Source organism: Phalaenopsis equestris, unplaced genomic scaffold (assembly GCF_001263595.1).
Source record: "Phalaenopsis equestris unplaced genomic scaffold, ASM126359v1 Scaffold000428, whole genome shotgun sequence".
Taxonomy (NCBI): Eukaryota; Viridiplantae; Streptophyta; class Magnoliopsida; order Asparagales; family Orchidaceae; genus Phalaenopsis; species Phalaenopsis equestris.
In genome coordinates this window covers 4713163-4738685 of record NW_018164869.1, presented here as the reverse complement: position 1 = coordinate 4738685, position 25523 = coordinate 4713163, and the positions used below count along the sequence as shown (strand labels likewise).

The 25523-nt window shown below is 36.1% G+C and overlaps 1 protein-coding gene across 2 annotated transcripts; it reads left to right on the top strand.

Annotated features, from left to right (window-relative positions):
* Positions 1–4312: 4312 nt before the first annotated feature.
* Positions 4313–25502, top strand: LOC110027444 (nuclear transcription factor Y subunit A-7-like). Of its 2 annotated transcripts, XM_020728890.1 has the most exons (7): positions 4313–4405; positions 4561–4662; positions 7640–8044; positions 17145–17257; positions 17421–17492; positions 24228–24398; positions 24946–25502. In XM_020728890.1, the coding sequence occupies exons 3-7, from the start codon at positions 7732–7734 to the stop codon at positions 25213–25215; spliced, it is 939 nt and encodes a 312-aa protein (XP_020584549.1). In that variant the 5' UTR covers positions 4313–4405; positions 4561–4662; positions 7640–7731; the 3' UTR covers positions 25216–25502. The 2 variants fall into 2 exon arrangements, with proteins under 2 accessions (XP_020584549.1, XP_020584548.1); XM_020728889.1 differs by lacking the exon at positions 4561–4662.
* Positions 25503–25523: the final 21 nt, after the last annotated feature.

Sequence of the window (25523 nt, the reverse complement as noted above, 5' to 3'; positions counted from 1 at the left end):
AACACAACTTATCTTACAATCATTCCCAAGTCAATCCCTATAAGTTCTCTTTGAGCAATTTTCATCTTTACAAACACACTCAACTCTCTCTTAGAAGTGTATTAAAGAAGAAACCTCTCACTTTCCCTCTCCTCTTACAACCCTAAAAGAGAATCTCCAAGTCCTTCCCTCTCTCTTTTCTCTCTCACGCCACCACCGAACCTCTCCTTTTATGCCCTAGACTTCCTTCTCTTTTATTAGAGGTTGCAACCCTCCAAAATTTTATCCAAAAGTCAACTATTTTGAATTCCAAAAGATATGTCTATTGATTCAAGAGACATATCTCTTCATTAGAGAATCTTTCAAAGTATCTAGATGCATTGAATCACTCCATTAGACGTTCGAAACATTTGGACCTTTCAAAATTCATGCAAAATTCGTCTCGAACTGCCTTAATTCATCATGTGTCGTCTATGGCGCTTCAGGCACCAAGTTACTTAAGTCCGCGCTGTTTTTGGGCTCTGACGCTTCAAGCGCCAAGTCTTTATATAATGGCCCTTCAGGCGTCAGCTCTCTGTAAAGTGACGCTTCAGGCGCGAGAATCACAAAATTTGCTATTTTGGCTTCGAATTTATTTGTTTTTATTACTTTTCCTCAAAATGCCTAAAATTGATATACCTGGAACAAAAGCATGAAAATACCATGAAAATACCCTTCCCCTTCTTTAAAGTGCATATCACCAAAAATAAGTATAAAATGTATACTTAAAACAACACATTATTTTGGTGTATCAATTACTACTACTCTCACCAAAGATTTCTTGGACCTAAATATGAAGTAATCTTTCTTTTTTATTTGAGCAGACAAAGATTCGGTGCCTGGTGGATTCACTTATATATTTTTTAAAGACACTCGAGATCTTACTAGCCCTGGTTGTATTGAATCTATCAAATATTTTTTAAAAATAGGCAAGCTCTTAAGAAGAGTAAAACATATAGTTATCACTCTTTTCCTCGAGAAAATTAATGCTCGTTTTCTTAATGATTTTCATCAATATCGCTCTGTAACAGTGTATATAAAGTAATCTTCAGATTTCTGACTGATAGATTGAAAGTCATGCTTCTCGACATTATCCATTATGCTCAATAACCATCATTGTTGGAAGAGACTCTACAAATAATATCATTTTGACAAATTGAGCTCCTTTTTTGTTTTAATTCACTTAGTTCTCACAAGAGATTTTGATCTAAAATTGATTTGATTAATGCTTTTGATAGCGTAGATAGACAAATCCTTTATTTTAGAATGAAAATTTTGATTTTTCCTCATATATCTATAAATTGGATTAGAAGTTGAGCCGAAGATGTTATCATTCATAGAGAAATTAAAGGTTTCTTCATTTCCACTTCAAATTTAAGGCAGGGGCGCGCTTTACCCCCTTACTTATTTTTTATAATAATGGACGCCTTCTCCTTCCTTCTAAATGCCCAAAACAACAATACTCTTTATAGCAGTCATAACTTATCTCATCTTATTTATGTTAATGATTTGATAGGCTATGAAAAAGCTGATATAAATATTGTTGATTGCCTTAACCCCATTCTTGACATCATTCATAGGGCCACAAATTCACGGGGCACTTAATTTTGTGATCTTGTGTCCTATTTAATTTTTTCCTGCATGTGATAATATTTAAATGCCCATTTTAAAATTTTAGCCTAGATTCATGTGCCCCTCCAAATCAGCCACATGCTTCTCTAAAGCAGTGAATTCTAATATTAAGTGGCAAATATGTGCTGCTAGCGGGTTTCAGCACAAGACATTTCCTTGGGATTACCTTGAAGTGTCTATAAAGGCTAGCCTGTTTAACACTAATGATTACCAAAAGATTATTGATAATTTGCATTTTTATCTCTCATGTTGGAAACAAATCATTCTTTCAACTACTGTAAGATTTCAACTCATTAAAATCTCCTTGGATCTATCTTTTTTAGTGTCTTAGATCTGATAATATATCTAACGGTCCAAGAAAGAAGATATCATCCTTGTTCAATATATTTTTTGCATCATAGCTCTTAAAATAGAAACTTGCATATTATTGCTTGAAGTGACACTACCTTGCCCAAGATTTGTGGTTGTTTTGGTCTTTCCAACCATGATATTATTAACCTGATGTGTAAGGCTAAAATCATTTGATGGCATTGTAGCTCTAACTCTCACTTTTTCAATAGGTGCATTTTCCATTATGTCTCTTCCACATGCTAAAAACTATAAATTTTTTACTTCATGTAAGAAATTGGTAAATATGACTGTAAGAATCAGGAGCTGTTTGACTTTTCAGGTTACTTTTAATAATATTTTATCGTTCTTTTTTTCACATAGTTAGAAGGGCTTCAATATTTGAGAGATTTGCTTAGGCAGCTTTTTTGTGGTTTCAGTACCTTATTCATACTAAGCTTTATGAAGTTATTTCTAATGGAATATGGTCCTTAGCTCTAAATAGCTTTATTTAAAACCATTACGTTCAAATCATTTACAATATTCCGATTATGACGACCAAAAATTCTTTCTTTGGCTTATTTCTCATCACTTTTCACCCAAAACAATTTATCACTTTTCTTTTAATATAATTTCAAGAGTTGAGCGGAGTAGTTACTAATAGTTTAAATGCCACTATCAAATTTGCTTTTGTGTTATGTAAATTTTATACGTTAGACTCAAGAATAGTGATATCCTCGATGTTATAGGCATGCTTGATTTTTAAGATTATGTTTTTCATTTTTATTTCAGATAAACCTACACTCATTTATTTTTAACATCTATTCTCATTAGTTTTATTAAGGATTGCATACCCAATGAGATTTTTTTTTTGCGCCAACATCTTTATTGTTCTTTTTCATGCTGATCCAGTCACTACTAAGATTCTAAAGGGGTTCTATTTTCTTAATGCTCATTCAACTGCTCATCATATTTGAATTGAAAGAAATAATATAATTATTAATAATTCTGCCACTGTATCTGATGCGCTAATATAAAATATCCATTGAAACATTAAGTTAAAGAGTAGAAAATGAAAGTTGAAGCAAAAAAAAATCCTGCTTATATCAAAGTTCTTTACAATTTACTATAATGTTTGCATTCTATGTCTTTTGTCAAGCTACATTCTGCATCTTTTTTATTTTTGGCCCTTATACTTGTTGCTCCACATATTCTAGATCCTTAAAATCTTTTTTGACTTTCCGAATGTTTTGGGGTTGGTGTGTTGTTGACCTTTGGCTGTTGGATTTATATGGTCTTGCTTTTTGGATGTTTTGGGTTGTTGCTAGGTGTCCTTTGGCTTTTGGGTTTATATAAGTTAGTATTTTTAGCTTACAACATATTTGTGGTGGTATTAACCTATTTGCATAGTTTTATTCATTTTCATGTTGTTTATGTACTGCAAGAGATGCCTTAGTAGTGCATAACTCTCTCTATTACTCATTCTTCTTTCTTTATTACTGATAAGTTATAGATAATGCACTTATTTCAACTATTTTCGAAATTGATAAGACACAATTAATTCTTTATTTCTTAATCTTTTTTTTGCTATTTTCAACTAATGAGCTACATATAATGCAAAAGTTTTATTAATTATGATTTAATTTTTGTGGATCTGGGTTGTTGTGATGACACCGCTATGGCCTCTGAGACTTGATCTCTCATATTTGATCGATCTTACTAATAAATATGGCTCATTATTTGTTCAGGGATTTTCTTTGTCCGCAATGGTTCCTGCAAATTACTTATGTTGGTTTTGATCTGGATCTATCTGTGATGATATTAATTGGATCATGGAGAGGTTCCTCAATTTTTTTAATTCCTTGCTAGCTTGGTTTTAACTTCATATTTCTGGCTTATTGGAAGTTTTCATGTATACATTTATCTCTAGCACTCTTCTGGTTGCAATCTGGTGATTAATTCTAGGGGTTCAATGCCAAATCAAAATTCGAGGATAGAGCCTTTTACATGAGTATTTTGTTGGGTTGTGAACAAATTTGATACTTCTTTTAGTCTAATCATTTTTGTGAACCTATTTTTTTATTTTTTTATATTTATAATTAAACATTTTTATTAATAAAATACTTGGATTTGTGCCCTCAAATCCTCCTAAAAGTAAACAAATAAATTAAATTACTATGTAATATTTTTCTTTTTATTTATTATTTCCTCATGGTAATTGATAATCCACACTTTCTAACGTCAGCAAGCGTTAAAATTTTTAAGAGGGCCTGTTTCCGTACTATAATTTAGGCAAGAGCTTCCTTAATGGCTTATTTTATCCTTTATTATTCAGCTCTGGGAGAAGAAGCAGGAGAGATAAAAAGGGGGAAGCGGGAGGACGAAGCAGCCAAGGGTTTCGAGCCCGGGGACATGCTTCCTCAAAGAGGTGTTTTCCCTTTTTCCAGAAACCAATATTTTTTTATTCCATGCATCTGAGATTCTTCACTTTCTCCACTTGAGAGTTCGATTTGCATGGTGTTTTTGAGTGAGGTAGCACATACGCGCGCACATAACCTAACAGTAGTCACCTTCTTCCCCCAGTGGTAGGGCTGGAACCCGGGCCGCCGACCAGGAACCGATGCACCCGGCCCCGGACCGCGTCGCGTTTATGATTTTTCTGTTTGTTTTTGTAGATCGGCAGAGGTTGTGGAATACTGGGTTTTGTTTTTGTGTATTATTTATTACAATTTATTATTTCTTCGTATGCTGTAAACTTGATGGAGTTTGGGGCATCTTGGTGCAGTTTTGGTAAGGTTTTTGAGTTTTCATGTTATTTCTGTGAGTCGGCTTGATTCTGAACTTGCATTCAGGTTGTTTGGGTGCAGAAGTGTAAGTGTTATTCCCGATCGGGATGATTGCGCTTCTTAATCGTTGCGAGATTCTTTCTTTTGCTTATTTTTTGTCACAGGCTCCATTGAATAAAAGTGGATTTTAACTGTAACTATGTCTCGATGTAGTTTTAGAGTTTATGAATTTGAAAGAAAATTTTAGTTCAAGAATTGGAGGTTTTGCCCTATTTATCTTATTATGTCTATATATATGCCAGGTTCGTATATTTGTTATCAATACTGAGCAAAATGTTGATCAAATTTGCAAGAAGCATGGCATCCTTAAAAAAACAAATTCTATGTAGAGATGACTTGGAAATCTGTTATTGATTTAAGCATAGAGAGCCATTGGTCAGTAATGTCATTAAGCTTGGTTGGGCATAGAATTTAAAATTGCATTGAAGCATATTGGATTGTTGTTCAAATCACTAGATTGCTGAAATTTATAATGCTAATCCATGGAAAAAGTTGAAATATTTCTTTTACACAAAACCTAGCTTAGGTCGCCATGATGGCGCTTACGATCGAGAGGAACTGGAAGTTTTTTTTTTCTTAGTTTTCTAGTATTGATAGTTTAGATGGACCTTATCTTCAATTCCTCAATGCCATGGGAAATATAAGTCCATTGCTTGAATATGAAAACTTTTGGAAGGTTATAGTTTAATAAGTTAAAATTTACTCTTTCTGGAAAATGAGAAATCAAATAAGAAAAATACATGAAAATTTATACCTTTAAGAAGGAAAATGTAGCAGACGGTAACTGACACAATGTGTAATAGATATTCTAAATCTTTATGATTTTTGGGCATAACATGCAATCAACGACATGTAAAGCTTCAAACAGTATCCATATCAGTAATATGCAGAAGTAGCATTATTACCACAATTATCTTAGGGGTATTTTGACATATTGTGCATTGCAGTAAATATTGTTGTTTAAGTTCAGCTAACATTGACATAATGTAAGATGTTTCATTTAGACATGTCTTTTGAGAATGCTGAGTATTTTACCCTTTGAATTAGATTTCGACTTTGTTTTGTAATGCTCATCAGTTACCTCATCTATAAAAATATCTGAGATGCCTCAAATGTTGTCCTGTTAATGAAATGATGGCTTCTAAGATTTTTTTTTTGCCCAACGGGCCATTATCATCAAGTTGTAATGGAATAAATTAGTATTTTAAAACTTGATTTTTACTTGATTTAAAAATTCTGGTTTCGGAAGTTTTCATAGTTTACCAGATTTTGGGATTCACTTTTGATTGTGGTTTTAATTACTTTTTTATCGAAAAATATTACTAAAAAATCATTTAAGGCATCAAGCAGAGTACTATCTAAGTGGGATTTGAGTTGCAATAAGCATGAGATTTGAAGAAACTTAATGATTGAATTCTAAAAATTTTGCAATCTATATTTTATTTATTTGGATGTGCCAAATTAATCGTGATCAATCATTATCAAGAATATATCATTTTCCGGCACATTCGATATTCTTAAGAAGATTAACATTGGTTATTTTTTTTGTATGACTGATGGATTTTCTTTTTTTCATGTATGCACTCTTTTTCATTCAAAACTACTTACGCAAATTCAATTATTTTTTTCTACTTCAAGGAATAACTGTGAGGGGTAAGGTGTGTGAGACACTGATAGGGAGTTAGGATAGGGTGCACGCTCGATAGCTATAAGCAGGACTTGCTTGTCGATGTAGGCAAGGAAAAAAGCTGCCAAAAGAGGGTCCTAAGGGCAGGGAGAGAGAGAGGAGTGGCTAGAGAGGGAGAGAGAGAAGAGAAAGTGATGTGGGAGAGTTGAAAGTATGAAAAGAGAGGGGGGTGACTACTCCAATAATGTGAATCAAGCTTAAAATATTAAATCATCATAATCTACTCTTCACCATCACGGTCTTCTACATATAATAAGAACCATTTAAATTTACAAGCAAATGAAACAAAATAAAAATTGAGAAATAATATTCTCTTGAACAATAATTCCTAATACAAATAAAAAAAAAACATATTTCACTAATTACAAATCACTGATAGAATTTGAAATTTAGTGTTCAATCATATTGCTGATGCCTAATGTAGGTCCTAATTGGGTGAATGTCATCAGTCTATTTTTTATAGAATTTATGAAGAAGAGGATGGAAGAGGAAGGAGCCTGGTGAATTTAAGTCGTAATCATCACTAATGTCATCCTTTATTTCAAGCCCAGAACAAAATAAAGCAGCTAATGTCTAAATTGTCCGTGGGGCCTATTACACATTACTGAAAAATAAAATCAAAACTAGAACATCAAATTTCAGCCATCTGATGAAGCGGGCTACCATGCTCCAGGTGTTCATTCTGACTTAAGTGCTATTTTTGAACAAACAAGAAAATACTAAAAATATCTTTTCTTATTTACATATCTTGCTAATTAGAGCATTCTAAAACTTTTATTGGTTGAGGTTGCTTTAGAAAATGCAAGCCTCAAATCTTGGATATGAGTACCTTTTCCAAAATATGTCCTCATTAATATTGCTTGGATTTTAAATTACACTGAGTTCTAAATTCCACATGTTACAGTCTCGGAAATTTATTGTTTGAAGTTGCCACTTATAATGCCAACTAAATAAGGACTTCTGGTATGAGAACATAGATGACAATTATTCGGATAAAATTGTAACTTGTCATTGAAAAAAATGCACATTCTATCTTGGAACATAAAAGTTTTATTATAACTTTTTTAATATGAAAGCAAAGTCGCCTTTATTCATCAGGGCATCTCAAGTTTTCTTAATTTTTTGACAGTTGGCTACAGATAGTAGTTTCTCACATCTATAAAAGACCGAGTAATTTGCACCATAATTTGTGGGAATTTTTGCGGCTCTCAAATACAAAATATGAGCGATAAGGATTTACAACAAGACCTAGTCCAATCTGCATACAGTTATCCAAGTAATAGCATTCCATGGTGGAATTCATGTGGACCACATATTTTGTTGTACCCCACCACCACTAGCTTATTTGCCAACATGAACCCTCTGGCTTCTGATCAGATAAAACAAGCTGGAAATCAGATGGAGCAAGAATCATCATCTACACAGTCCACTGGTTGTTCCTATGGTGAATTATCAAAAGAAAGTGATGATAACCACAATGAATTGGGTCTCTCAGCTCAATCTGGTTCGGTTCAGAATAAGATAAATGACAAAGGTACCTTCCTTTCTCCTCCATTGTAGGCTTTTTTAAAAGATAACTCATTTGTTTATTTTATTTTCTTATTCCTTTTTGTAAGGGCTAAATAAATGTTTTTCCCTTGGGTTTGTCAGATGATTTTCCTGAATGAATTATTTTTTCCTTTTTTCTCATGTTTTAATCTATTTATTACAACAAATTGCTAATGGTTCCTTGTTTTTCAGGATAAAAGATGTTATTAATTTAATTCTTTATGATTGCATCACTTTAATGTTAGGGAGCATCATGCAAATTACTTTGTTTTTTTGGGTTGATTACACTTTTATATAATTCCAAGCATTTGCAAGATTTAATGCATGCCCGTACTCCTAGATTCATTATCACGTTTCTTTTTGGAGTCATGTGCCGAAATTGACTTATTGGGCTTACATTACACGCATTTATTTATAATTGGACAAATTTTCCTTCCACACTCTCCTTTGCAGCCATCATGCTGCTCAAGTATTGTTTAAGGAGCTTGAAATTGCATTGTTATGCGATTTGATATAACTTAATTAGCCTAGTAGATAATTGAAATCTCATGGTGAACATGTGCAGGATACACTAATATATTACTAATTAAATTTTTTTTGATGCAGTTACCGCTTACCACCGAGCGTGGCATGCTTAGTTTGTGCGGTTATGTTGGATTATTTGCAATTTGGCAGTTGTATTATCACAAAAATTTTCATAGGCTCCTTTAGACTGAATGCAAGTTTATTCAAGAGAATTGTAGCCCTTGTAGTTGCATTATGAAGAGTATGGTTTTCAACTTGTTTACAAGTTGATGCTACCGCTATTTTCTTCGTATTACTCTAAATTACCAAATTACCTTCAACAATTTATGCATATCCTGATATTGACTTCCTATCTAGTCTAGATCTAACGAAGCTAGAGCTATGTCTAAAGAACACTTTATCTTTACATGGAGATTACTCTTAAGGAGTGAAGATACTATTCACAAGTCTTATCTAACAATACTTGCTTAGAACCATATTCTTTCAATGAGTAGCTTAACCTACTAAAATCATGCCATTGGATTATTTTCTCCTATGGAAGTGTTACGCCATGGGAGGGACCGGTCTAGCAGGGACCTGTTGAATGCCTTCCAACTGGCCCGTCCCCTCTACAGACGGGTTGATCCTTTTCGCAGGAAGCAGTCGAGCAATCCCAGGCGGTGGCAGAGGAAGGAAAGTAGCGGGTGGGGCCCGTTAGGGCTATAATCTTGAGGGGAGTTGGAGGGAAAGTTTAGAAGGAAAATTTTCAAATGCTGTATGAGGATTCTATTAGGGTGGAACTTGGGGGTTTTTTTCTTTCATGCATTATTTTGGTGGATGCTGTGTTTTTTTTTCTTTGGTCTTGTTTCTAGCGACATCTAGGGTGCGGGAGATCGATCTACCCTCGAAAATAGATCATCCTTTTTATCCTGCTTGTGTTTTCCTTTGATTGTGGTAAGAGCAGTCTTTATTTGTGTTTTTCCCCTTATTTATTGCGTTTTTGCCGTGGTTTATTTGCTGATTTTGGTGCCAAGATGTAACAAATTGGTATCATAACATAGATCTTGGTGGGGTGAAAACAAAGAAAGTTGATGTACTAGAACGAGAGGTGGAGCAAATTCGATCCGGAATGGAGGAAATGTTTGCTATCATGGAGGACAGATTCTCGTTTATTGAAAGTCGAATGAATGATGCAGTTGAAGCATAGGGGAAATGCAGAAGATGATGAAAAAGCATCATAGAGATGCAATCCAAGGCCATACAGACTGCTCTAGCTGCGAATCATAACCAGGGGTTGATCAGGGAATCCTTGGCTAGGTCAAAGGGGAAGGAGATCAAGCGAGAAGACAACGAAGAAGACATCATCTACCGACAATATAGGGTCAAAATCATACTTGTGTTCTATATTTTCAATTATAGCAGTCCTACATTGTTTTCTTATACTTTTGTCCGTGCTTAAGCATTGTAGCACTTAAACATTAAATATAGTATCGACATTATATATATATATATATAAGCAATGTCGTCATCGCCCTCGCCACCTAGACCCTAGACCCATATTAGTCCGATGATTCATATGTGGCGTTAACAAATTTCCCCAATTGCCAGGAGGATTTGAGTGTAATATTCAAGCTCAAATCCCGATGCACTGGGTTTCATTGTAGGTTAAGTCATTGAGGGAATTTCATTGTTGATTTAATTAAGGAAGCATTGACTACGTCTCGGTGCATCCTGGTGTCTAGTGTCTTGATCAGTTTATGAATCTGGGTCAAGTGTCAAGTTTCATTATTTATTTGAAAATTAGGTGGATGAACGCCACCTAGGGTGTGCTCCTAAAATATAGGAAGACTATGCTGAGAATTAGGTGGATGGACTCTCACCTAGAGTGTGCTCCTAAAATCTAGGAAGCATATGCTGGGAATTAGGTGGATGGACTCTCACCTAGGGTGTGCTCCTAAAATTTAGGAAGCCTGTGCTGAGGATTAGGTGGATGGACTCTCACCTAGGGTGTATTCCTAAAATCTAAAAACCTATGCTGAGAATTAGGTGGGTGGACTCCCACCTAGGGTGTGCTCCTCAAATCTAGAACCTATGCTGAGAATTAAGTGGATAGACTCTCACCTACGGTATGCTCCTAAAATCTAGGAAGCCTATACTTTAACTTGTGCTTAAAGTGATTTAGGCATTATACCCTCAATTAAGTATTTTCTAACTAATTTTCAATTATTTCTAAGTGTTTTCCAAATAATTAAATCAGAAATTCTCATTTTTTTTTGACTTGACAATTTAACAAAAATAACAAAACAAACGAAAAGGGAAGGTTGACCCACTTCCAAAACTAACAAATCCAATGAGGAAATAGTAAGTGAATCAACCTAAAAGCGTTTAAAATCTTTTAACAAGTGTAATTAATTAGACTCCCGAGAAGAGTGCTTAAGTTCGTCCCAAGACAATGCTTTGATCGGCCCAAAAGTTTTCCAATTCAGCATAAAAAGAAATGAGATCCAAAAGCCACAAGAGACTTAGAAAAGTGCAGTTCAAAAGCCACAAAATTGAACAAAAAAGTGCAACCCATAAGCCACCAAGCGGACCAAAGAAAGTGCAGCAAAACAAGCCCCTTAACGGTCCCAAAAACCATGCATTTAACTACCCTCAAAATAACATTAAAACAACAAGAAAAGTCCCTCAAAATCAGCATTAAAATGGGGCACAAATACCCCCAAAACAGTAGATAAATCAACACCCGGGTGGCATATAAAGCCTCCGAAACCAGCAATATATAATTTCCAAACAGTGAAAGAGTCGAGGCAAAACAATAAGAATGACAAGCTAGAACGACATCCTAATCCTTCATCAAAACAACGATAATACCGAGCAACCGGCCAAGAAGAATCGAATAAAAAATTGCACGTATACCCCACAATTCCTTTGTGTTAACATATCTCCAAACTAGACTTCAATTCTTACATTTATACCACCCAAATCTTTTGTGTCATGTCAAAACAACATCAATACGGCTTCTAGCGCGTGTGCGCAAAGATGCGTATGCAGAGGGATTAAAACTTAAGGTGCCATAAATGTAAATCCATGAGAATTATGTGATACGTATGTGAATCCTTCTAAAAAAATCAGTAGATTCCAGTAAAGAATATTGGAATAATAGTAGAAGAAAGACTCATTTAGGAAAAAGTTCACATTCAATAATTCATGGTTGACGTAAGCAAGCCCACGATTTTAACAACTATTAAACATTAGTTTGAATTTAATGAAGAATGATTCCATTTCCCCATGCCTACACAAGATCATTGTAACACTAGCATATCAGATGATTCCTAGATAAAAACAAGTAAACATGGCTAGTACATTTAAAAGAACAGTGGATAATCAAAACACACAAGATAAAGTGCCACGGATAATAAGCTTACTGAAACAACCAATCATAAAGCACTCCAAATTGACATAACTTACTCTTTAAAAACCTAGGCAAAGCATGTTTAACAAAATTCTAAGCACATTTCAGGGATATAAAACTTTATGGCTCCAAACAGTAACTCTAAAGAAGAGCTAAGATCCTTCATAAATCCATAAATAAATCAAGTAGGCATTCAATCTTAAATCACATAATCCACAAATCAGAGACAAACAAAAGGGGCCATTATTTGCAATTCGATAAAAAAAATGGTTTAGAATTCACCTTCCTAAAATCTCTTCGGTGGAGGCCTTGAGATAATCGAGTAGGAGGTTTGCCGTAGGTGAAGGAAATTCGGTTAGGGCTGCTGGACGAAAAATTCTCGTCGCGCGAGAGAAGGCACAGCAGGAGCGAGCTTCGGGGAGCTTCGGCTAGAGCTGCGATCGAGAGAGAAAGGAGCTGAGTTTCTTCGGTGCCGATCAAAGGAGCAAAGGCGAGCGGGAGATGGGAGCTCGGTTCGCAGTGTTGAGTCGCAGAGGAGAGCAAGCAAGCGGAGGAGTGGGATCGAGGGAGCGCGACCTTTGGTTCAAGGAGAGCAGCGTCGAGCTGCTGTTCGGCGTGAGAAGGAAGAGCGAAGCGAAGGTTTTCGGCATAGCAAAGGGTCGAGCGCCTCGTCCCTTCTAGTTGGGCGGGATCAAGCAGAGAAAGCTCGGGAGAGGGAAAAGGCGAGCGGGGGAGGCGAGTCGGGCGGGGGACTCTAGTGCCGAAGGAAGGAATCAGGCAAGAGGAGGAAGAGGCGCAGTGCGGAGAGGGGGAGAAGGCGAGCGGGAGTCGAGCAGTCGAGACTCGGTGCTGAGGGGGGAGCCGAGTCTCGTCGTGAGAGGAAGATGGAGTGCTTCAATACTGAGGGAGGAGAGCCGTAAAGGTATATACGCGAGTATCGGTTAAGCGCCAAATTAAATACCTTCCATGCGGGGGAAAGCTTGTTAGACAAATATTAAATTTCAATTTGACCCAATTAATGTGAGATTAAATGGTCAATTTGAAATTTAAAATTTGAATTTTGAAAATATTTGAGCTGGGGTGATTAGCCCGTGTTCAACGCGCATCCAACCCAAGTCGAACCCGAGTTGAGCCCGGGCCCGCGTCCCGCTAATAAAAAAGTAGTGCATCGATTTTCGTGCTACTTACTCGCACGCGAAACCATAACGATATGGGTGTCCTTCTTGGCTAAAGTTGACGTTCCGGACGCGTCGGTGCGGTTCGTTTCGTCATCCGAGATCGTCCGGACAAACTCACTGGTGGGCAAGTCAAACCAAGTCAAAGTCATGTGTGGTGCAGTGAATGCGTGAATTGCGGCGTTCGCGAGTAATCGGGTCACAAAGGGTTCACCTAAGGCTGTTTGATCCTATAAGAACTCATTTTCGGGCCCTTTACATGTTGGTCTTTAGCTCTTACAACTAGAAGTTGAGTGCTTGGAACCACTCATGCCAGTTCTTCACAAAAATGAGTCAAGAAGTGGTTTGAAGTTTTACAAGAGGTGGACTCCATTACTAGTCTGCTAGGATGGTTAACAAGGAACTTCTAAGGCTATATTTTGGGTTCTGGGAGTAGGAGACTAAAACTCACTAAAAATGAGGTCAACAATGTAATTTTTATAGATATATTTAAATTCACAGTTTTAATAGATATAGCAGCTGTTACACACACACCCCCAAATATTTATATTTAAGTTAGAGAGCACGTTTATTTATATTTGGAATCCATGCAATTTTTCATATTTTAATATAGTTTATTATAAATAAATTAAACAACAAATACTGTCCATATATCTCTTTGCATATTTTTTACCCATTGTTAACTGGTACGACGAGACGCAGAAGGGCTAAACCACAGGAATAAAAAATTGGAATGACAGGAAATACTCCAAGAGCCGCGTCCGTGTTTTTATTAATAGAACGGTGTTTAAAACGGGAGTTGCGAAACGCTCGATCCAAACACTCCAAAACCTGATTTTGAACTGATCGTGAACCGAAAAGCTGAAACAAATGCATCCTGAGTGGCTTAAGTTGTTGGTGGAAAATATAAATACTGTTACTAGCCATTTAGGCACACATATCTCCGCATGCATGTATTAGCGAGCTCACATTAAATCTTTTGGGGCATGAAGGTGCCTTAAAATATTTTTAGTGGTGCTATTTATGATTGCAAAGTTGAGATAGATTCATCTCATTGAAACAAAATTGAATTACTAAATGTACTATAAAGCATCAGATATTTAAATGGATAATAATAAATGCTTCTTTGTTTCTTTCATGTACATTGTGGTCCTCTAGTTACCCATAAAGTAATTGTTAAGTGGATTGATTTGTCATCTATGGTATTCATTAAATAAATTATAACCTTTCTTCAATAAAGTTGGATTCAATTGAGTTTGATTAGTTGGGTAAGGATCAATCACCATGGCAAGTGTCTAGTCAAACTGATTATAGCTGTCTATAAAATTCATTGTAAAATTATTATGGTTAAATACATTTTTTGGAAGTTGCATTGTGTATTATAGGGTTTTTCTTTTTAAAAGTCAGGTAATAGGTTTTTTTTTTTTAAATAATGATGAAGGGTGTAGTTTATTCTCTATCTTACAACTTCCAATCTTAATATGCAGAACTAATAATCGATGTTCAATACTTAAATTTACTTAAATTTTCAATTGGAATGGCCTTGCAATCTTGACATTCTCTACAATACCTTTTTCTCATAAATAAATAATAAATTGGTGTTTATTATATTCATTCTTATAAGTAATAATATGTTTATCTCTTTTTTAAAATAAGGTATTGACAATAACTAAATCATATATTAAATTAAAATCTAATATGGTTATACCTTCTTCATTAATCACTCAAAAATTATAACCGCCATGAATATTTCTAAAATCTTTTACTACTTATGTTTTTTTAAATCTCCTCCGATAAAAATTCTCTCTTCAATATATATTATTTATATTAATTTTTCTAGGTTATTCCAAAATTTTTATTTTGAACCTTTGTCTAAACCTACTTCAGGAACACATGCACTTATAACCTTAAAAATCTTAATATCAACAATTTTTAGGTTATGATTATCTCCAATTTTATTAATTTTTTACAATATTATCTTTCAAACTCTTATATATAATTACACATATCCCGTTTCTAGTGTGACTCTTACCTGAATATCAAAATTTAAAATGTAAGCTATTAATCTCGCTAGCCTCTTCTTCGACCCATGTATTTTCTTGAATGCTTGAGATATTTATCTTCATATGAACCATAATATTTGCTAATTTTATTAATTTATCTGTGAGAGTATATATACTCCAAGTTCTTATCATAATATTTGTTTCATGGACTAACTTATTTGCCCGCATCTGTCCGTAATGGGATGGGCGATACGTGGAGACAAAATGTGAAATGAATATATCCGTGATAGGGTTGGTTTAACTCCAGTGGTAGGTAAAATTAGAGAGAGTCGTCTTGGATGGTTTGGTCACATTAAGCATCGACCCTGTGATGATCCAATTAGGAGAGTAGATGTTTTAGATTCGACTTATGTTAAGAAAGTCAGATGTAGACCTAAAAAGACTTGGGCATATTGTATAAAAAAATGATCTTAATCTATTAGAATTAAACAAAAATATGACACTCGATATGATGTAATGGAGAGAAGGGATTCATGTAGCCGACCCTACTTAATGGGATAAAGGCTTGTTGTTGCTCTTGAACAAAATCTAGTTGATTTGATTATAGAAAGTTACTTCTTACTTTCTTTTTTCTTTTTCTTTTTTGGTGTGAAAAAAACGAAGTTGTGAAAAGAAGCCCCATATGGACCTTTTGCCTCATAGTTATGAAATTGGGGATTTATATGGCTTTGCTAAAATTCAATTGATCTCCATTAAGATTTGATCGTCCTAATTATATTAGGATTGAAACTAGGGGCCAATTGATTAATCATTCATTAGGTAATGTTTAGGATATTTTAAATAAAAAAAAGGAGTGTCAAATTTACTTAAATCCACTTAGATATGTTGCTATTTACATTCACATTGAACTGAGTTGTACGCAACTCCTATGAATTGCACCTGGCACTCACCTTGTAGCTCTATGAATTATAGTCACAAAATCTTTACTTCCTAGTCATGCCATTCCTAAGAATGGTAACTATGGTTAATCAAACTTCTTAGTTGCACAACTTGAAGACCTCCGATACTGGTTGTTGGGTCCGTTGCTATAACTGTTATGTTATAATCCTGGGATTTTGTTTGCATCTACTTCCAAGCCAACATTCATGAATTAAATTTAATCTTAGACATTGACTCCAAGCCTAAACTTTGTGCACAAGTAACATTTTTAATTGAGAGATTTCTCCCACAAGTGGGATTGAAAATTAACTAGAGTCTTGTGCCATAGGAAATTTTGATCCTATATCTAAATAAATATTAACTCAACATTAAGAGAGGTTTGGTTAATTTAAACCTTATCTATCTTAAAAAAATTACTCTCATGTGCTTTTTTGGATGTTTGGGAGGCTCGCATGAAGGGTGTTTGCTTTTCCTGAGTGATGACCTCTATCGTCCTTCCAAATTTATTTACTTTTCTTACTCCATCCTTGCTAGAGAGCCGACCGCTCTCTCCTACCGTGCGACGTGCGCTCCACCCTCATTCAGACTAGTTTGCGCCGGGGCATCCACATCACCAGTGATATTTCAAGCCAAAATCTAAAGGATGGACTCCACAAATACAAGACAAAATTTGTTGTACCCAAGAACCAAATCAAGTAAGACGCTGTAAGCTCACTAGGGAGCACCAGCAGAAGCGCGGGGAATGCACACCAGGACGTTTGAGTAGCTTGACTGGTAGGCGGTCCTGTGTCACAGCATGTGGTTGAGTGGTCGGATTAGGAACCGAGAGCTCTTTCTTTTCACTATGACCTTCTCAAACATTTAATTCAATTGCTCGATTCCACGTGGCTAGTACTGAAAAATTAGCATGAATCAACTCTTAGTGGTGCTATAAATCCTCCTTTTTTAATTATGTATTACATTATCGATAAGTAGTACAAGTCCTGTTAAGCTTCATTCTTTCTTTTTGATGATGACATTTGCTTTGACTATTTAATTTTTATTTCACTTTAGGTAATGAACATGCAAATGAGAAACTCAAAGAGGGTCAGACAAAACTGGTTTTACCAGAGGAGAAATCGCAAGTTTTGACCGGAACTACAAAATTTGATTATAGCCAGTCTCTTGTAAGTTTTTAATTTATTGCTGGCTTTGAGTGAGATAATCTCTTTTCATCAATAAAAAAACTTTTCTTTCATCTTCTAAATATCCTGCATACTTCCATTTACATATATGGATTCAGTGCCTTGATATTCATGTTTTTATGATTTTTCCTGTTTTCCCATGCAGTCTTTTATTCCATATGCTTATGCTGATGCACAATACACGGGAGGCTTAGCTGCTTATGGTTCTCATGCTGTTGTGAGTTCTGCTTTCAATTTTCTTCTGAAAGGCAGAAGTTTAGGATTTTGGTTTTAAATATTTTTTATGCTCATTTCTTGGCAGTTTTTTTTTTTCTTTTTGTGATTGGATAGCTCTTCGGATTCATTGCTTAGCTTACAAACTATGCCTAAGGGTATTTATAGTCTAGTCTCTAGTCTCTACACGCTTGTAATTATTGTATTTGAAAATTTATAATTCGAATACAACCAATTTTAAAAGTCAATCTTTTCATATAGTTTTATTTTAAATAATTATGTAGTCTTCTTGTTCCATTCATACTATTAACATTTTCCGATTTCTTGATGACTATACCCTCAGTTTTGTGCTCTCTGACCCACCGACAAGCTTCTACCTTCCACGAATCAGTGGCTAGCTAGTCATCTTGAGATAGTTAACTAACGAGAATTGAAGAAAATTGGTTGAGTATTTTTTTCAAAATTTATGTAGTATTTATAAAATTTTAGGATAGCTTTTAATAGGAAACTTACAAACTCTAATAATAGTGTTATTTTTGTCTATACATAGATCGCATCGCTTAATTCCAAGAGAACCTGAGACCAATGGTGCCTAATATTGTTATTTTTGTCTATAAATATCACGGTCGTGATTCTTTTCACAAAAAAAAAAAAAGAAAAGAAATTCAACAATGCAACAATAAGGCGGAAACAATTGGACTCGTTTGCATCAATGCGATGATGAAAGCTATCACAATGAGAAATATTTGATGCATCTCGGCATTAATGACTTCAGTTATAGAAATATAGTAGAAAATTAAGTAAGAGCAACAATGAAGGCTGCAAGATTATACAAATGTATGGGAATTCAGAGAAATAACTTTGTATTTCACTTACTTCTTTGAATTGATAATACAAGGTATTATATAGGAGATTACAAGTAGAAAAAATTAGGAAACTATTTCACTAATTTCCTTAATTTAAGGGATTACAAATTAATTCTAAGTCCCTCAATTTAAGGGATTACCAATTAATTTTAATTCCCTTAATTAAGGGAATTAGAATTAATTCTCCAAACCTTATTTCCATCTCAGACACATCTCGACACTCCCCCTCAAGCTGAGGAATAGATGTCTTCCATTCCCAGCTTGGATACAAGATCATGGAAACTTGAACTGTTCAACCCCTTTGTTAGAACATCGACTAATTGTCTTTCTGATGGAACATATGACATACACACTAACTCTTCCTCCAGTTTTTCTTTGATGAAATGTCTATTAATTTCAATATGTTTTGTCATATCATGTTGTATAGGATTATGAGCTATATTAATAGCTGACTTGCTGTCACAGTAGAGCTTCATAGGGCCCTCTCATTGGATTCTCAAATCATCCAAAATGATTCTCAACCACAGTAATTCACATAATCCTTGAGCAATAGCCCTGAACTCTGATTATGCAGATGACCTTGCCACTAAATTCTGCTTCTTGCTCCTCCATGTCACTAGGCTACCACCAAGAAAAGTACAATATCATGTAGTTAATATTCTATCCACTAAGGGAGCCAACATAGTCAGCGTCAGTGTAGGCTTCCAGAGTAAGATCGTCATTCCTTTTGAACAAGATTCATTTTCTCGGATTGCCTTTCAAGTAATGCAGTACCCTGTAGGCAACCTGAAGATGAGGTTTTTTTGGATCATGCATGAATTGACTGATCATACTTACAAAATATGCTATGTCTGGTCCAGTGTGAGTAAGGTATATGAGTCTGCCAACCAATCTCTGCTACATTCTTTTATCCAGAGCTGGTTCTTCTTTAGCTTCTCCCAGCTTATAGTTTGGATCTATTGGAGTAGAGATTAGCTTACACCCAGTCTTCCCTGTTTCTGCCAATAAATCAATCACGTACTTCTGCTGAGATATGAAGATCCCCTGTGTGGAATATGCCACCTCAAGACCGAGGAAGTACTTCAATTTCCCCAGTTCCTTTGTTTCAAATTCTTTTACTAGTCCCATCTTCAATTCATGCTTTTCTTTCTCATCATTTTGAGTCACTATGATGTCGTCCACATAGACTAAAAGAGCAGTCACTCCCCCTACAACTGAATGTTTAATGAAAAGAGTGTGGTCACCTTGGCTTTGTTTGTACCCAGATTCCTTTATGACTCTTGCAAATCTGCCAAACCATGCTATAGGAGATTGTTTTAACCTATAAATGGCCTTTTTCAGCTTGCACCTTGTTACCTGTGTCCCCTTCAAATCCCGGAGGGATGTTCATGTAGATTTCCTCATTTAGGTCACCATGAAGGAATGCATTCTTAACATCATACTGTAGCAGTTGCCAATTGAAGTGAGCAGCCAATGATAACAGAATTCTCACTGTGTTCATTTTTGCAACTGGAGCAAATGTTTCCTGATAATCCACCTCGTAAGTCAGAGTGTACCCTTTAGCTACTAACCTTGCTTTATATCTTTCAAGGGATCTATCAGCCTTGTACTTCAATGTAAAAATCCACTTGCAATCAACAATGTTTTTTTTCCTTCGGTTTGTCAACGATCTCCCATGTTTTATTCTTTTCTAATGCACTCATTTCCTCTTTCATAGCGTCCCTCCATTCCCCTTTTGACAATGCCTCAGACATTGTTAGGAATGACAATGGTGTTCAAATTCACAATGAATCTTTTGTGGGCTGGTGATAGACGCTTGAGAGATACATAGTGAGATAGTGGATAAAGTGGATTGGATTCTTGGACTTGTGTCAGTTCAGGAACGACCTTTCTCCTTGAATACACTTGAGGAAATCTTGGGAAATCGTGAGTGACACTGGTTGGAGTAGGAGATGATAAGGGTTCAGGATCAGGTGACTCAGATGTGATTGGTTCAGAGGACTCGGGTTCAGCTGGAACAGGAGGAGAGTTTGATTTAGGTTTAACAACACGGGCTGACACATGTGGAAGGTCAAGGGTTTTAAGTGGTTCAAAGGGCTCACAAGTACTATATTCCATCATGGAAATCTCCCCCTGAAGAGATGACATGGAAAAAGAGTTTATTTTCTGTGAAAGTGACATCTGCAGAGATGTAAAATTTTCTGGTAGAGCGGTTGTAACATTTATATCTCTTTTGAGTGGAGTAACCCAGGAAAACACATTTGATGGCTTTAGGATCTAGCTTCCCTCTATGTTGTTTGTGGACATGAACAAAGGCAGTACACCCAAATACCCTGGGAGTGAGGCTATTTGAGGTTCTGAGGTGAGGGTAGAATCTATTTAGGACCTCTATGGGGTTTTTGTTTTCTAACACACGGGAGATAAGTCTATTGATCATATATATGACAGTAAGAACGACTTCTCCCCAATAGGACTTAGGAACATTCTTTTGAAATAGTAAGGCTCGGGTGGTGTTGAGTAAATGCCCATTCTTTCTTTCAGCTACCCCATTTTGTTGGGGTGTGTCCACACATGATGAGTCATGGATAATCCCCTGTGATAGAAAATAAGGTGATAGAATTTGATTGAAGTAGTCTCTAGCATTGTCTGTCCTAGAGCCTTTTATTTTGACCCCAAATTGATTTTGAACCATTAAATGGAAATTAGGTATAACAGTGCTAACATCAGATTTTTTTTTTTTTAAGAAGGAAGAGCCATGTAACCCGGGTGCAATAATCAATTAAGGATACAAACAAACGAGCCCCAGAAACATTAGGTATAGTGAAAGGACCCCATATGTCACTATGAATCAGATGAAAAAGATAAGAACTTTTATTGCTAATAGGAAAAGATTCACGGGTATGTTTTGCCAATTCACAAATGTCACAATGAAACTCAGAAATTTCTAATCCTTGGAATAAATGTGTAAACAATATATTTAGAACCTCAAAAGAGGGATGACCAAGACGTAAGTGATACAGTCAAATGACATCTTTGTTCGAGGAACTAAGGAAAGATGAAGTCACATTGCTCCTAATTGTCTGGGATGGTTCAAGGTGGTAAATACCGCTCCTTTCCTTAGCAAGTCCAATCCTCCTCCCCGAGTCCTATTCCTGAAAAACACAATAAGAAGGGAAAAAAACAGCATAACATTTGAGATCATGAGTCAATTTTTTGATGGACACAAAACTTGTTGACAATTTGGGTACATGAAGAACGTTTTTAAGGATAAGGCTAGGTATGATATGTATATCACCAATCCCTACAACGGGAGCTAAAGAATCATTGTTCATGATAATTTTTCTATTACCTGGACATTGGGTATAGGCGTGGAAGAGTTGAGATGTGGGGGTCATATGGTTAGTAGCACCGGAGTCTATGATCCAAGAGTTGGTATAGAATTTGTCTAAGACATTCATGCAAACAGTTTTAGCTGAAAGAGCTATCGAACATGCTCCAGAAGGCTTCTCAAGAGATCCCAACAAGCTTCTCAATTTCTCAATCTCTTCACTGATGAACTCCCCTATTGCTGAATTTTTCTCAATATTGGGTTGCTCTGCCATATGCGCTTGAGGCCTTTGTTGCCCCCCACGGTTGCCCCATTCTCGGCTTGGAGGTTTACCATTCAGCTTCCAACACTTTTCCCTTGTATGCCTTGGTTTCTTGCAATAAGTACACCACAGATTGTCTTTGTTCTCCTTCCCTTGGTTATCTCTACCCGAGTGTTTAAGCAGATCATTCTTCAACTTCTCCTGATTTATTTTTGCTGCTAAGACTGACCCATCCATAGTATGTGGTTCAAGCATGACACTCCTCCGACTTTCTTCTGCTCGAATTAATGAGATTGTCTCTTCTAGAGACGGTGTATCCTCCTTGCCGAGGATTTGGATCCTAACATGATCAAATTCAGAATTCAATCCTGCCAAAAAATCATATATCCGATTCTTCTCAATGAACTTCTTCAAAGTGGCAACATCATCAGGGCATTTCATCTCAATTACTCGGTAGTGATCCAGTTCCTGCCAAAGATTTTGCAACAGAGTTGTATACTCTGTGACAGATTTGTCTCCTTGTTTGGTGGCTCCGATTTTTGCCTTGATTTCATACACAAGGGCATCATCACGGGTCTTCGAGTATGTGCGGTTGATAGTCTCAGATTTCCTTTGCGGTATTCATGAACATGCAAGTGTCACTGATTGTTGCCATAGAATCCCATAGCCAGGACATAATCATGGAATCCTCCTCTTCCCATGCTATAGATGCTGGATCCCTTTTTCATTGTCCGGTTCCAAGTAGGTGATTAAGCCTCCCTTTGCCCTTTAGGTATGTGCGGACAATTTGGGACCATTTGAGATAGTTCTTCCCATTGAACCTGTTGGATGCCCGAATATTCTGCAACTCTCCAATTTTTTGAACAACATTGGATTCTTCAGAAGGGTTGGAATTGCTGGAGATAGTGGTTTCGGACATTGACATGATGGAGAAGAGGAAGTCGCAGCAATTAAGGCTGGAATCAACGACTGTAGCGGTAAAAGAATCGCAGCAATTAAGGCAGCGAATAAAAGAATCAGCGGCTCAGGAGCGGCAAAAAAGCGGCTCAGCAACAAAGGAATCAGCGGCTCGGCGGCACAAAATTCAGTGGCAAAAGAATCCTCAGAGCGATCGCAAGATCTGCTTCTTTACGCGCTTCTTGACGATCTTCCTCGTGAGCAGCAAGCAACCCTAGATGAGAATAGCGGAGGAGAGCCGAATGACCCTAAGCGGAAAGGATCGAATGGCTGCAGCAGACGGCGGTGTCCTCTAGGGTTTGAGCCCGGTCTCTGATACCATGTGGGAAATCAGAGAAATAATTTTGTATTTCAATTACTTCTTTGAATTGATAATACAAGGTATTATATAGGAGATTACAAGTAGAAAAACTAGGAAACTATTTCACTAATTCCTTTAATTCAAGGGATTACAAATTAATTCTAATTCCCTCAATTTAAGGGATTACCAATTAATTCTAATTCCCTTAATTAAGGAAATTAGAATTAATTCTCCTAACCTTATTTTCATCTCATACACATCTCGACAAAATGCAATAATAAAAGTTGTAAAATTGTGATAATGTAGTGATGAAGTCTGTATTAATGAAAATACAAAGAGAAGAAAACCTGAAGCTATGATATCATGACAAAAAATGGAGAGACTTGGTGCTGCTTATTTTATTTCTGCATTTGTATAGTATTATATTAATCCTTGAGAGCTTCTAATAGAAAACATATAGCATCAGGGAATAATAATAACTGAATATTTCTAACAGTTTATGAATTGATGAGTAGGTAGTTGGGACACCATGAATCAATAAGGTGGTGCCAGAAGAGGATGGAAAGATGGCTGCAGTCTTAATTAAATTTAGTCCCACTTGATGAAATTCATGGTGGTGTTTTATGTTGACTATCAAATGCTGAATTAATTGCCAAGTTTTTTTTAATAGACATGAAATCCATTTCTGAAATTTTTGTAGGGAACATAATGATTTCAGTAGGAATAGTTCTGTTTGGTCTCATTGATGTAAAATAGATTCTCGCAATTAATGTCATGTCGACATCTATTAGATAGTTATGTAGGTTGCATTATAACCATTACCAAGCATTGTGAACCTGTTCTTGCTAATTCGTTCTATTCATTTCTAGTAATTCAATATGCTCAAAACCTCAGACTTCTCCAGGCTTAACTTGATCTATTTTCATAGTCTGCTATTCTTCTTGGAGCTGGGTTCTCCTGTTTCAAAAAGAGTTCTACTCCATATTAATATTTATGACTATACTGTCACCTATCTGCATCTTCAGGTTCATCCTCAAATGATGGGCATGCCACCTTCCTCTCGTTTTGCATTGTCGGTTCAGCCTTCAGGAGAAGAACCCATATATGTTAATGCTAAACAATATCATGCCATCCTCAGAAGGAGAGAGCATCGTGCAAAGTTAGAATCTCAAAGCAAAACTATTAAAATTCGCAAGGTCCGAGTCTTCTTATAACCATCTCTAATCAGCACACATATATACTGTTATAAAACGAGCAAAATTTCAAAATAATCTCTTGACTATTTACAAGAGGTCATTTTAGTATCAGAATTTATAAAATTGTTGAAGTCCCTAGACTTTTCTAATGTGGGCTAAAATAGACTTCATTGGAGATTTTTCAACCCATATTAAAGGACTCTGGGGACTAAAATCGCACTTATGACCCTTTGCGAAGAATTTAGGGGATCATTTTGACATTTTTCTCTATAAGATCTTAAAACGGTGTTTCCATACATGTCACCAAATTCTTATGTATTTACGTACCTAACACATAAACTTTACTTTTTACATTTATACCACCGAAATCTTTCATACAATTTTACCTTTTAAAATGTGGAATGCACTTTTTAAAGCACAGGGAAGGAGGTGTATATGTAAAAATTAAAGTTTAAGCGTTGGATATGTAAGAACATAGAAAGTAAGTGGCATGTATGCAAATCTTCCAATCTTAAATTTGCAACTTGAACATTTGTTTCCCTTTCAGCCATATCTCCACGAGTCTCGGCACCAGCATGCAATGAAGAGGGCGAGAGGTACCGGCGGAAGGTTCCTAAACACCAAGAAGCTTCCGGAGCTGAAGTCTCAGCATTCTTCAAGTACCGCAGGAGCAGCCCATTTGTCCGGCTCTGATATCCAGCAGAATCTTGGCTTCTGCTCCTCTGATCAGCAATCGCAGTATGAGAGGATCATTCATGGAGATTGTGATGGCTTCTTCAACAATGCCCCCAAGCTTCGGGTGCCTGTTAACAGGTAGAAATGGAGGTTCTGTTGTGGCAATTCATCCTTGGCTTTGGTGTTGTGTTTTCATGAAAGGTTTTAATGGCAGCTGAGTCTGAGAGAACGTGTATTTGGACTCTAGGAGTCGAAGCGTTAGGAAGAGGATTGTTATGTTAAATCTAGTTTAATATAATTAGGTGACGACTGGACGAAATGGAGTAATGTTTAAACTTTTGTTTATTTGTCGTTTCATAACAATTTGTAATTGTAAGAAAGAGAAGTGGTAATGAGCTGTTTGCAAATTTATAAGTTATCACATTTATATTATTCGAACTTCCCAATATA

Coding starts and splice junctions, on each gene's coding strand:
- LOC110027444 (XM_020728889.1), top strand. CDS start 7,732: ATGAGCGATAAGGATTTACAACAAGACCTAGTCCAATCTGCATACAGT. Junction 17,258..17,420: donor TTGATTATAGCCAGTCTCTT/GTAAGTTTTTAA, acceptor TTTCCCATGCAG/TCTTTTATTCCATATGCTTA. Junction 24,399..24,945: donor AAACTATTAAAATTCGCAAG/GTCCGAGTCTTC, acceptor TTTCCCTTTCAG/CCATATCTCCACGAGTCTCG.